The sequence below is a fragment of the Tachysurus fulvidraco genome, chromosome 1 (assembly GCF_022655615.1).
Source record: "Tachysurus fulvidraco isolate hzauxx_2018 chromosome 1, HZAU_PFXX_2.0, whole genome shotgun sequence".
NCBI classification, from domain to species: domain Eukaryota; kingdom Metazoa; phylum Chordata; class Actinopteri; order Siluriformes; family Bagridae; genus Tachysurus; species Tachysurus fulvidraco.
The window spans coordinates 3056577-3069076 of NC_062518.1; the positions used below are offsets into that span (position 1 = coordinate 3056577).

At 44.0% G+C, this 12500-nt stretch overlaps 1 protein-coding gene across 11 annotated transcripts in view; it reads right to left on the reverse strand.

Moving 5' to 3' along the window:
• tjp1a (tight junction protein 1a) overlaps positions 1 to 12500 on the reverse strand; it is a 107828-nt gene that overhangs the window by 94238 nt on the left and 1090 nt on the right. For all 11 annotated transcript variants that reach the window (XM_047810050.1, XM_047810074.1, XM_047810049.1 and 8 more), the window contains exon 2: positions 3360 to 3507. In XM_047810050.1, coding sequence (XP_047666006.1) covers positions 3360 to 3507 — 148 coding nt within the window. The remainder of the gene's footprint in view (positions 1 to 3359; positions 3508 to 12500) is intronic.

The window sequence follows — 12500 nt, forward strand, 5'->3', positions numbered from 1 at the left end:
TAAGTGTGCTGATTGCCCACGAAGTCACAGTCCCTCCCTCCCTCCCTCCCTCCCTCCCTCCCTCAGTAACAAGACAGTAAATACACTACAGGGTTCATTTGTATTCTGAGCTAGAAGGTCGATTAGCTCCATTCGATACGATCTCCGCTGTTACCTGAGCAGAAGTCGATAAAGTTCACGGGTCAGCAGCCGGGTCTCAGAAATAAGTCAGCGAATCATTAGTAGTTTGTCAGGACATTAAAGAGCGAATGAGAGTCGTTTGTGGTCCAACCACTAAGACTAAGATTTGCTTTCCAGGCCTCAGCCGGCTGCAACGAGTGTGTGTGTGTGTGTGTGTGTGTGTGTGTGTGTGTGTGTGTGTGTGTGTGTGTGTGTGTGTGTGTGAGATGTGTGTGATGTCTGATGTGTGTTTGTGTGTGTGAGAGATGTGTGTGATGTCTGATGTGTGTGTGTGTGTGTGAGAGATGTGTGTGATGTCTGATGTGTGTGTGTGAGATGTGTGTGTGTGTGTGTGTGACAGAGAGATGTCTGATGTGTGTGTGTGATGCCTGATGTGTGTGTGTTAGATGTGTGTGGTGTCTGATGTGTGTGTGTGTGTGTGAGATGTGTGTGTGTGAGATGTGTGTGAAGTCTGATGTGTGTGTGTGTTTGAGAGATGTGTGTGTGTATGTGTGTGTGTGTGTGTGTGTGAGATGTGTGTGATGTCTGATGTGTGTGATGTGTGTGTGTGTGTGTGTGTGTGATGTGTGTGTGTGTGTGTGTGTGTGATGTCTGATGTGTGTGTGTGTGTGTGTGTGTGATGACTGATGTGTGTGTGTGTGTGTGTGTGTGTGTGTTGTCTGTTGTGTGTGATGTCTGATGTGTGTGTGTGTGTGTGTGTGTGTGTGTGTGTGTGTGATGTCTGATGTGTGTGATGTCTGATGTGTGTGATGTGTGTGTGTGTGTGTGTGTGAGGTTTGTGTGAGATGTGTGTGATGTCTGATGTGTGTGTGTGTGTGTGTGTGTGTGTGTGTGTGTGTGTGAGGTGTGTGTGAGATGTGTGTGATGTCTGATGTGTGTGATGTCTGATGTGTGTGTGTGAGATGCGTGTGTGTGTGATGTCTGATGTGTGTGATGTCTGATGTGTGTGTGTGTGTGTGTGTGTGATGTGTGTGTGTGTGAGGTGTGTGTGATGTCTGATGTGTGTGTGTGTGTGTGTGTGAGATGTGTGTGTGATGTGTGTGTGTGTGTGTGTGAGATGTGTGTGATGTCTGATGTGTGTGTTACACATTTAAAATTCCGTGACTGGAAGAAATGTAAAGAAGACGAGTGATTATATCTGACCGTGTAACGTGATCTATAATAAACATCCTGCATCCAAAATCTTCAGCTGACTCGTGTCGTAGCTTCCTTTTATAGTAAACGTGCTCTATCTGATAAATCAGTAGAGAGAGAGAGAGAGAGAGAGAGAGAGAGAGAGAGAGAGAGAGAGAGAGAGAGAGAGAGAGAGAGAGAGAGAGAGAGAGAGAAAGAGATGGAGAAAGAAAGAGAGAGAGAGAGAGATGGAGACTGAGAGAGAGATGGAGAAAGAAAGAGAGAGAAAGAGAAAGAGAGAGATGGAGAAAGAAAGAGAGAGAAAGAGAAAGAGAGAGATGGAAAGAGAGATAGAGAGAGAGAGATAGAGAGAGAGAGACTGAGGAGAAGTGTTGATAAAGCCATGAGGGTCACTCGGTACATTTACGGCCTCAAGCCTTTTCTCTACTGCCCCATTTACTAAATTTGGGAAGAACACACACACACACACACACACACACACACACACACACACACACACACACACACACACACACACACACACACACACACACACGGGTATGAAGCCTTTCAGGAAAGAAGAATATGGAGGTGCCGTTACGCAACGTGTGTGCAGAGGTATCGTCAAAGTTATTCTCTATTAGAGAGAAATACATGTCTGTGTGTGACATTTGACCTTTTATACTTAAGTGGGTTTCATTTATAGCACCAATTTTGATGGATTCTGGTCGTGATGGAGGGATTTTATAAAAAGCTGACAGGGAAATGAAGAGAAAGTGAGAATGTCAGCTCTCAGACTGAAGCTCTTCACCTGGAGAGCTTTTATTTATTTTATGAATTATTTATACTTCCTGGGGTAAGAATACATGGGAAAATTCCACAGTGAAATTCTTCAGCTCTGGGGGACAGAACACAGATTGCTCGCCCCTGGAGCAGAAAGGGTTAAGGGCCACACTCAGGGGCCCAACCCGAGGAAGCGCTCAGGCTTGAAACCCCAACCTTCTTATTAACAACCCAAAGCCGCAACCATCTGCTCTACCACCGGCCGGTGCTGCAGGGCGAAGGTGACGTCCCTAAAGACTATATAAATACTTATAACTTGTGGAAATTCATTATTACTAACTGCTCAAACAAAGACGTGTGTCGTCCGTCTGATATACTAAATGTCTGAAAATTAATCCGATTATTTTTCCCTCCAACAGGATTCGCTCCTGTTTTACTGTGTCTATGTTCGGTACCGAACGTCTTCCTCACGTCTCACTCCACGGCGGTGTTAATATGAAGCTCATACAGTATAAAAGTAGACACTCAGGCTTTTAAGAATTTGTAGAGTTTCATCAGTATTTCTGTTTTTATCTCCAATACTAGAGCGATACGTTCTACCGCTTATCCGAACTTCTCGGGTCACGGGGAGCCTGTGCCTATCTCAGGCGTCATCGGGCATCGAGACAGGATACACCCTGGACGGAGTGCCAACCCATCACAGGGCACACACACTCTCATTCACTCACACACTACGGACAATTTTCCAGAGATGCCAATCAACCTACCATGCATGTCTTTGGACCGGGGGAGGAAACCGAAGTACCCGGAGGAAACCCCTGAGGCACGGGGAGAACATGCAAACTCCACACACACAAGGCGGAGGCGGGAATCGAACCCCGACCCTGGAGGTGTGAGGCGGACGCACTAACCACTAAGCCACCGTGCCCCCCACCTATATCAGACTTGCGGCGATGAAATAATTAATTTCTCTTTATACCCATTAAAAAGTACAGAATGATAAAAAGGGTTAAACCTGATCACAATAACTGACTTATAAATGAACTAAATGAATAGAAATGAACTGGTGAAGAGAGACGGTTAGGAAGCAGAGAGATCTGTAAAGAGAAGGAAGTGACGAACAAAACGAGAGAAAAAAGAAAGAGAGCAAAAACGATCCTTGTGTTTTGTTAGGTAAATTATCGCACGAGCACACGATCGTATCGCCGCGTACGCTAACTGCATGGCGACGTCACGTCCGAATCGCTCTTCTGTCGTCGTTTGAAAGTAATTTGTCGACTCACGTTGCCGTCCAGCAGGTCGATGCTGTCCAGGCTCTTGCTGCGATGAACCCGACCCTTGATCCTGCGCAGTGACGGCTTCCCCTGGCTCGCCGCCGCTCCGGGGGGCACCGCGCTGGACGAGGTGGCGGCGTCTGAGCTGGGTGGCACCCTGGGGCACAAATACACAATGACAAGATCATGTTAAAAGTAGTAGAAGGTAAAAACAGAGCAGAGAAAACCGGGGTACGCTCGGTGACAGTCGAGAGCAGAGCTGAGTCTTAGGTAGTAGAGAGAGAAAGAGAGATAATGCAATGATGGATAAGCGTAATTTGGCCTTGTACACTATGTGTCAGCACTTGTGTGTCTGTGCACATGAGTTTATGCATGTATGCATGCATGTGTGTGTGTGTTTGTGCGCATGTGTGCGAACATGCAAACTCCACACACACAAGGCGGAGGCGGGAATCGAACCCCCAACCCTGGAGGTGTGAGGCTAACATGCTACCCACTAAGCCACCGTGCCTCCCTAACATTTTTTAATTTATTTTAATTAAATATTTCAATTCCTTTTTTTTTCCACTCTATTGTTAAATGAGATTCAATTTTTCAAATTTCATAACAAAAAATCTGAATTGAAAACTGCTTTCCAACGACATTTTTTTTTCTTTTCTTTTTTCCTTTTTAAAGACAATACAGACATATTGTGTAAATCTAACGTTCTCTATCTGCATGTTGTTTTATTTAACTTATAAAAAACTCCTTTCCTTTGCTCTCGGGTGTAAATCAGGTATTTCGGTCTGTCACATTTCTACACTTCCAAAAATCGGCTCGATCCTCTCGGTCGAGGCTTCTCGGTCGTCTCAGAGAAAGCTAAAGCGGCGTCGTAAACACGGGCGCTGTGGAAAGGAGAAGAGAGAAAGCGTTTTCCTCGGAGCTTTCCTTCATTTTTAAAGGCTTTTTTATCCTCCCTGTTGGTTTAGAGGGCAATTCGAGGCAAGTGTGCAGAAATGGTTTTAATGTTATGTGACAGCCGAGGGCCCAGTGTGAGGTACGAGCTGTAATCCTCCACCTCTCTCTCTCTCTCTCTCTCTCTCTCTCTCACACACACACACACACACACACACACACACACACACACACACACACACCATCCTCCTTTCTGATCTCATACTCTTTGTGTACACTAAAAGAAATTTTGTGTGAACTGCTTTTAATTAAATTCTATGTCGCTGTTCCACATCCTTTGAAATGAACAAGAGGCAAAAGAGGAGATTTTACGTTCGTAATCGTACGTCTAACATCAGCATTCCTAAACGCCTTCATGTTCCGGAACGTAGACGCCCAAACCAGGAAACACAGAACAGGAAGTGGCGAGAAACGCGACGTCCTCGTTCTCAGAAACGAACGCAAAACGCCACCATTGCCTCTTTTCCACGGAAAGAACCGGGCGCTGGTTCAGAGCTGGTGCTGGTGCTGGTTCAAAGTTGGTTCCACTGACGAACCTTCTAAGAACCGGTTTGCCTTTCCACCGGCTAGAGAGCCGTCACAGCGCCGAGTGTGACGTCACTGTATACGTGTCACGTGTCCCAGCAACGTTAGCGCAGCAGCGGCAAACACAAACACAACAACAATGGCGGATGTTGCTTTACTGTTAATGCTCATGGCTTTGTGAACCTACATCGGCATCCAAACGCGGCGAATAAAACGTGTACGTGTGGCTCCGTGTAATCTGTATAAACGGAGGTTGTAATCGATAAAGTACATAACGTTATTTTATCGTTAACTCAGAAAATTTAGCCTTAGTATGTAGCTATTTACTATCATGTGTGCTGATAATGTATCATATCGCGGTAAAGTAAAAGTGTATTAAACATTAGTAAACTTAAGGTACATTATCAAATGCGCTAACAGTAGCTCCGCCCCCACCTCCTGACGCAAGCGGTTCTTAAGTCTAGACCAGCAATGTTTTGGTGCTACTTAAGAACCACTTTTCCTGGTTCGGAGCCAGTGCTTTGGCGGTCGAAACAGAAAGAACTGGTTCTAAATTAGGCTCCAAACCTGCACTCAAACTGCCTCGGTGGAAAAGGGGCAATTGTTCTGCGCTCCTTGTGATCTTTTAAAGCTTTTCTGCGATCTGGGCCGCACGGTTAAACTTAGATAAAGGGATGGGATACTTTAAGTTCATGTAACCTAATGGGTCTGTTGTGTTTTACAGAGCGTTAGAAACATCTGGAAGGGAAACTGAGTTTATTTAGAAAATAAAAAGAAAACACAAACTTGGAGGAAATCCGTCGTCATCGCCGTCATGGTGACCGAGCTTAAGGGCGTCACGGCGTACGGACTTTACTGTTCCGGTTCGTGTGCCGTAACTCGACGTGGTCTCGGAGCATGTCGGGGTTCTGCTTCTGCGGTCGACGATCTTGCTGGTTTTAAATCTACAAATGTTTATCCTCTACAAAAAGGCAACGGAACTGAAGAATCGACTGTTTTTTTTTTCCGAAGCAAAACACTGCGACTCTTTTAAGCCGTGAGCTCCATCAATGTTGCATTAGGGAGCCCAAAAATAACACGATGTCCCACTTGGACTTGGAAACAGAGCAGGTTTGTGCTTTCTAACATCTGTCTGTGTACCGAAGCGACACCCAGAACCCGAGCCATCATGCCGGGCTACGACCGTGTGCAAAAGTTTGTGCACCCATTACAGAAAGAAATGGCTTGTTCAGACCCAACACAATAAATAATAATAATAATAATAATAATAATAATAATAATAATAATAATAATAATAATAATAATAATAATAATAATAATAATAATAATGGGGGGTCACGGTGGCTTAGTGGTTAGCACGTTCGCCTCACACCCCCAGGGTTGCGGGTTCAATTCCCACCTCCGCCTTGTGTGTGTGGAGTTTGCATGTTCTCCCCGTGCCTCGGGGGTTTCCTCCGGGTACTCCGGTTTCCTCCCCCGGTCCAAAGACATGCATGGTAGGTTGATTGGCATCTCTGGAAAATTGTCCGTAGTGTGTGTGTGAATGAGAGTGTGTGTGTGCCCTGCGATGGGTTGGCACTCCGTCCAGGGTGTATCCTGCCTCGATGCCCGATGAAACCTGAGATCGGCACAGGCTCCCCGTGACCCGAGAAGTTCGGATAAAGCGGTAGAGAATGGGTGAATGAGTGACAGAATAATAATAATAATTTAATATAAAATAACGTGCGTAACACATTAAGGCGTCTGTAGAAGGTGGTTCTTTAACCAATCACAGCAACCGATATGACGGAGCTGCTCGCATTCTGTGGTTAAATCGGTGCTTTTTACTTTCAGCGTTTATATGAAAACGCTTTCGAATCTTTTCTGACTTCAGTTATTACAGTAATGATTGTGTTCTGTGTCTTGTTCTGAATAAACAACAAGAAGAATGACTAATACAAGTAAATGTACAGGATGAGTCAAATGATTCTGAGTTAAAGATCGGGTTAAGAACGTGTGGGGCTAAGAAATCAAATACAAACCCTAACGAACCAGCGTTAATGTATTCTGTCATAAAATCTTTTGCGCTTCGCTCTGGATAAGGGCGTCCGCCGAATGGCGTAAATGTAAATGTGAATGTAAAACGCCTTTAAAAAAAAAATTCAAAACTACACAAAATGGAGGAGAACGAAACATTTGTCTTGACCTCTTTAACCACCGTGGCTGTAACTTTTACAAGAAACTTATCAAATTGCTGTAAAACTAGTGAGTCATAAATCGACAGCAGCAGCTAGCATGTGTTCTCCGAGGCTCCGCAGACAGGACACGACGTCTTTGGCACTCGCGTGTCGCCAGAAATCCGTCCCTGAGCCTCGACTCATGATGACTCACGTCACATCACGTCCAGCTGCATTCGGTCCAGATTGACGTCGCCGACGGCCGTCGCTTCCGGGCCAAACGAGGAGTTTCCGCCGAGCGGTCAGCTTTAGAAGATTAAAAGGCGCTGCCTGGTTTGTGTACAGAGCGCAGGTGCTCTATTAATGTGAGGTTAAAGCCCAAGTGTGACACGGAACACGACCTGGATTAGACAGGCTGGACAGATCTGACAGATGGACAGAGGGAGAGATTAGGAAAAGAGACGTGACGATACGCGATGCCGGATAGGGTCGGGGGTTATACGGCTCTCGTGGACAGGTGCGTCGAGGGATCCGGTGCTTAAGGAGTCGGTCTGGAGTTAGACAAAACAAAGGACGATTAGAATAAACTAAGAGGATTTTGAGTTAACAAAAGCACAAAGTTTTCAGACAAAACAAAAATAAATCAGGACCAGGATAAAAAAAAACTCAGCACTCGAGTGAATTCTGCCACTTGCAAACTGGAAGTTTAGTCGCGTTTAGAAGCCGTCACGTGGACCAGGAATCATGTCATGGTACCGAACATGAGACTAGCTGTGGGAGATGGTGTGAGTTCGGGTTGCTGCAATTCACACAAACGTGAACATGAACATGAACGTGTTTCAGCTGATGACTTCATTAGCTTCCTCATCACACATGTAGCACGAGCGACAAGATTGTCGTGTTCTTTCGGTTCAGGGTCACCGTAGCGGATCATCAACTCATTTTTCGCCGGGTGACCTTCCTGACACGACCCCCCCCCCCGTTTTCACCGAGCTTGGGACCAGTACTGAGAGTGAGGCCATCCTTAACAATATTCTTGTTTGCCGTAACCCGACCGACCGTCAATTTAGGACCGACTCAATTGGTTTTTTTTACTTTAAGTCCGACTTGCCGGTTGTAAATTTGCATTAAGACCTTTTTTTTTTACTCTTCAAACAACTAATACAAAAGCATTAAAATAATATTAAGTATATTTTAGTGAGTATTGTAAATATATAAATTGCCTCGGCCTACATACAGACGAAGGCTACAGTACGTTCTTTCTTTTAAATAAAAACCCGTGACGTCGTCTATGTTTACGCTATCGGTTACCGGATGTCACACTGCGGCCTGTGCGTTCGCTTCGTCTCATTCTCTCGTTCACTGTCAGAGTCGACGGTTCGCGCCAGGTAACGATGGCTGCGGCTGCAGTAAACAAAATGTTCGCGGTCACCGTTCAAAGTCGTACGGGTTCGGGCTCCATGATACATCTAAAAAAAAAAATCATTAAAACAGCTCGACGCCGCTTTAACTTGGCAGGAAGTTCTGGAAAAATTGTGCCCAGATCTTTTTTATTTTTAAGGATGGCCTTAGAGCTTGTTGTTGTCTTAGCTCTCTATTTACTGAGAATCGAATCCAGGCCATGGCAATGAGAGCACAGGATTGTGCCAATGGTCCACCAGGAGGCTGCCATACCGGATATGTTTAAAATTAATAAATAAACAAACAAATAAACCAAATATGGTTCTCCATAAGTATCTGGATTGACGCAAGGTGAGAGGATTCGTACCACCGTGTGACACCAACTTCTGACAGCACGAGTGTCGATAAAGTCTGAAGACGTTCTGATGGAATCTGTAAGTTACGGGTTTGATGTCGAGGAAGAAGAAAACGACCTTACGGACAAGTCAAAGAGAATAAATCCTAACACGTGCTTTACATGAGACAGAAATAATCGCTTCACTGATGGTGATTGACTGGTGAGAGTTAGTAGATCAGGTCCCGCCCGTTCGGAAAACAGGAACGATTTCACACTCTGGGATTCCACAAATCATGGATTGTGGTGGTTTAAAGATTCGGACTTGCTTTAATCCCGTATCGATTACAATAATGAAATATAAATCAACTCGGTATAAAACACAGGGGCAAAAAGTCACAACCTCCTGAATCTAGATTTAATCGAGCATCGAGCACTTCCAGCATACGGCATGAGTCAAGGACAACCAGACAAACTTGTGTTTATAACTCAGGGATAAAACTGACTCTGAACTGACTCAACAAGTGAATCCTTTCACACGAGCTGATCCACACATACCGTACGCCGTGCTTGTGAACTGCTGCTGCGCTGTGTGCTTCATTAGCAAGGTTACAGAGTGACTATAATGGCTGCAGAAAAAACAGTGTGACGCTCGTGTGTGTGTGTGTGTGTGTGTGTGTGTGTGTGTGTGTGTGTGTGTGTGTGTGTGTGTGTGTGTGTGTGTGTGTGTGTGTGTGTGAGATTTACACAGAACCCAAACGATTCTTGAGTGTTATTGGCCTTACGCTGGGAAGAACTGTGTTGATCTGATAACACATCGCTCTCTGCTTTCACACACACACACACACACACACACACACACACACACACACACACACACACACACACGCTGTTATCTCAGTAGCGTAGTGTTCATTACACACTTTGAAGCATCAATCACTGGGGATAGGAAAGAATACGAGGGCTGTTTGCGTGCGTGTCGCTAGCTGTAGATTGAAAATAAAATGCTTCTTGTTTTATCGTGTTTATTCATTTTATAAATTTCAAGAAGATTTAAGACAATTTTTGAGTTTGCGATCTGGGATAGAACATGCAGCAATGTGGGTGATGTGGGCTAAGAACTGTTGGTTTTATTTATCTGGAAAAAACTAGCGTGTATGCTAACGCAGTAAACGGTAAGTGTTAGGTCATTTTTACGTAGCTAGATCCTCACAAAGTGCCCACACTATAGAGTCTTTACTTCCCGGTTGCTTAGCAACACTGTTTTAAGAGCCGTTCGAAACCACGACATAACGTTTATTTGTTTTATAACGTCAAAGACTTCGAAACGTACAAAAGCACACAAAGAAATATTCTGTTCATTCCAGTGGACCTGCACTGAGTTTCTGCAGGAAGACACACAGATACGTGTCAGGACAATAAGTAATGGAGCGAAGACCACGAGTAAAGTAAACACGAGCTCGTTCGGATTCAGGTTCGGGGTTTAGGAAGCTTTGTGTTGGACCTGAAGCTGAGAGGTGATCAGTTAAACAGTGAAAAAAGTAGCTGCTCAACACGACTTTTATTTAACATCTACAGAAAAAAAGGATTCTACTCGAATTATGACTTTTTTACAGTGATTCTAATCGTCTGACTCGATTCACTGATACGAGTCGACTCTTCCAAACGATTCACAGCACCGGGACGGTGCTTGAATCGTTTGGAAGAGTCGACTTTTTTACAGTGATTCTAATCATCTGACTCGATTCACTGATACGAGTCGACTCTTCCAAACGATTCACAGCACCGGGACGGTGCTTGAATCGTTTGGAAGAGTCGACTTTTTTACAGTGATTCTAATCGTCTGACTCGATTCACTGATACGAGTCGACTCTTCCAAACGATTCACAGCACCGGGACGTTGCTTGATCCTGGTAACTCATCACCTGTCCTAATACACAGTGTATTTCCAACCGTCTCTGTCACGAGCGCTCTCGGTCTCCGACCTTCATACCTCGTGAACGAGTCATACGCGCGTCAACGTTCACAGCTCGAATGTTGAAAATATGTTTCCATGGAAAATTCCGATTAAATGACATAAGAGTGATGTGATTGCTTTTGTATGTAAAAAAAAAAGAAAAGAAAAAGGGAATAAAGTTCACTCCGACACCCTTAAAAGCAGAGATGGGGGACTCGAGTCATATGACTTGACTCGAGTCAGACTTAAGTCGCATATTTGAGACTTGAGTCTTGCTTGACAAATATTTAAAAAAGACTCGACTTGACATTCATGACTTGAGACTTGACTCAGGCTTGAGATAAACGACTCAGAGATGGGGGACTCGAGTCATATGACTTTACTCGAGTCAGACTTAAGTCGCATATTTGAGACTTGAGACTTGCTTGACAAATATTAAAAAAAGACTCAACTTGACTTGACATTCATGACTTGAGACTTGACTCAGGCTTGAGATAAACGACTCAGAGATGGGGGACTCGAGTCATATGACTTTACTCGAGTCAGACTTAAGTCGCATATTTGAGACTTGCTTGACAAATATTAAAAAAAGACTCAACTTGACTTGACATTCATGATTTGAGACTTGACTCAGACTTGAGATAAACAACTCAGAGATGGGGGACTCGAGTCATATGACTTTACTCGAGTCAGACTTAAGTCGCATATTTGAGACTTGCTTGACAAATATTAAAAAAAGACTCAACTTGACTTGACATTCATGATTTGAGACTTGACTCAGACTTTCGATAAACGACTCAGAGATGGGGGACTCGAGTCATATGACTTTACTCGAGTCAGACTTAAGTAACATATTTGAGAACTGAGACTTGCTTGACAAATATTAAATAAAGAATCGACTTGACTTTGACTTGACATTCATGGCTTGAGACTTACTTGTGACACCCACCTGTGTGACTTACTCACACCTCCGCTTAAACGTCGGGGCGATTCAAAAGGTCGACTCGTCCAATCGACTCTCAATTTTGCTAATCGAGTCAGTAACCGAAAAAAAAAACCATCACAGCTAACAAACCAGGTCATGATGAGTACTGATGCTGACACAGAGATCATGAGATCAGCTCATCTGTACCTGAGATAACTTCTACTGACGATAAGTTGGACAAGATGGATTCGATTCGATCGCTGAGGTGAGAAAGCTCCTTAATGAAGTCCCTATAACACGTAAAAGCCTTGTCGTTATTCAGTGACGCCGCCGAGTCGTGTCGTACGAACGAATGACCCGGGCTGTGTATCGTACTGAGAAAACAAATCCAGACAAATTTAATGAGGTTCTTAATCAGATCTTATTTGCAGTTTAATGAGATGTCTCGAGTGGATGCCGTGGCATCACGCGGGGGTTTCCGTGTTCGAGCTGCCAGACCAGAAAAGCAGAGAAGCTCCAAAATCCAGCATTTCATTCTCTAACAGATGCCAGAGGTGTGTGTAATTGCCAAGGCTATATGATTGTCATGTTAAAGCTTAATGTGCACACTGTATTTTGTGATCATCTTCAGTTTCATTAAGATCTAATGAACTAAAGTGTGATGTCATAAAACGTTCTTCTTTTATACCTTTACTATGTATCTGTACCTGGAAATGTGTATGTGGTTTATCTTTAATGCTTTACTTAAAGAGATGCTAAAAGGCATGATGATTGTCCTTAAATGTCCGGTTATGTACCTTATTATACACTATAATGATATTTCCCAAAACAAAAGGGTTTAATCTATCAGAGGAAAAGCACTAATTCACTGTTATTACTATATTATGACAAAATTTAA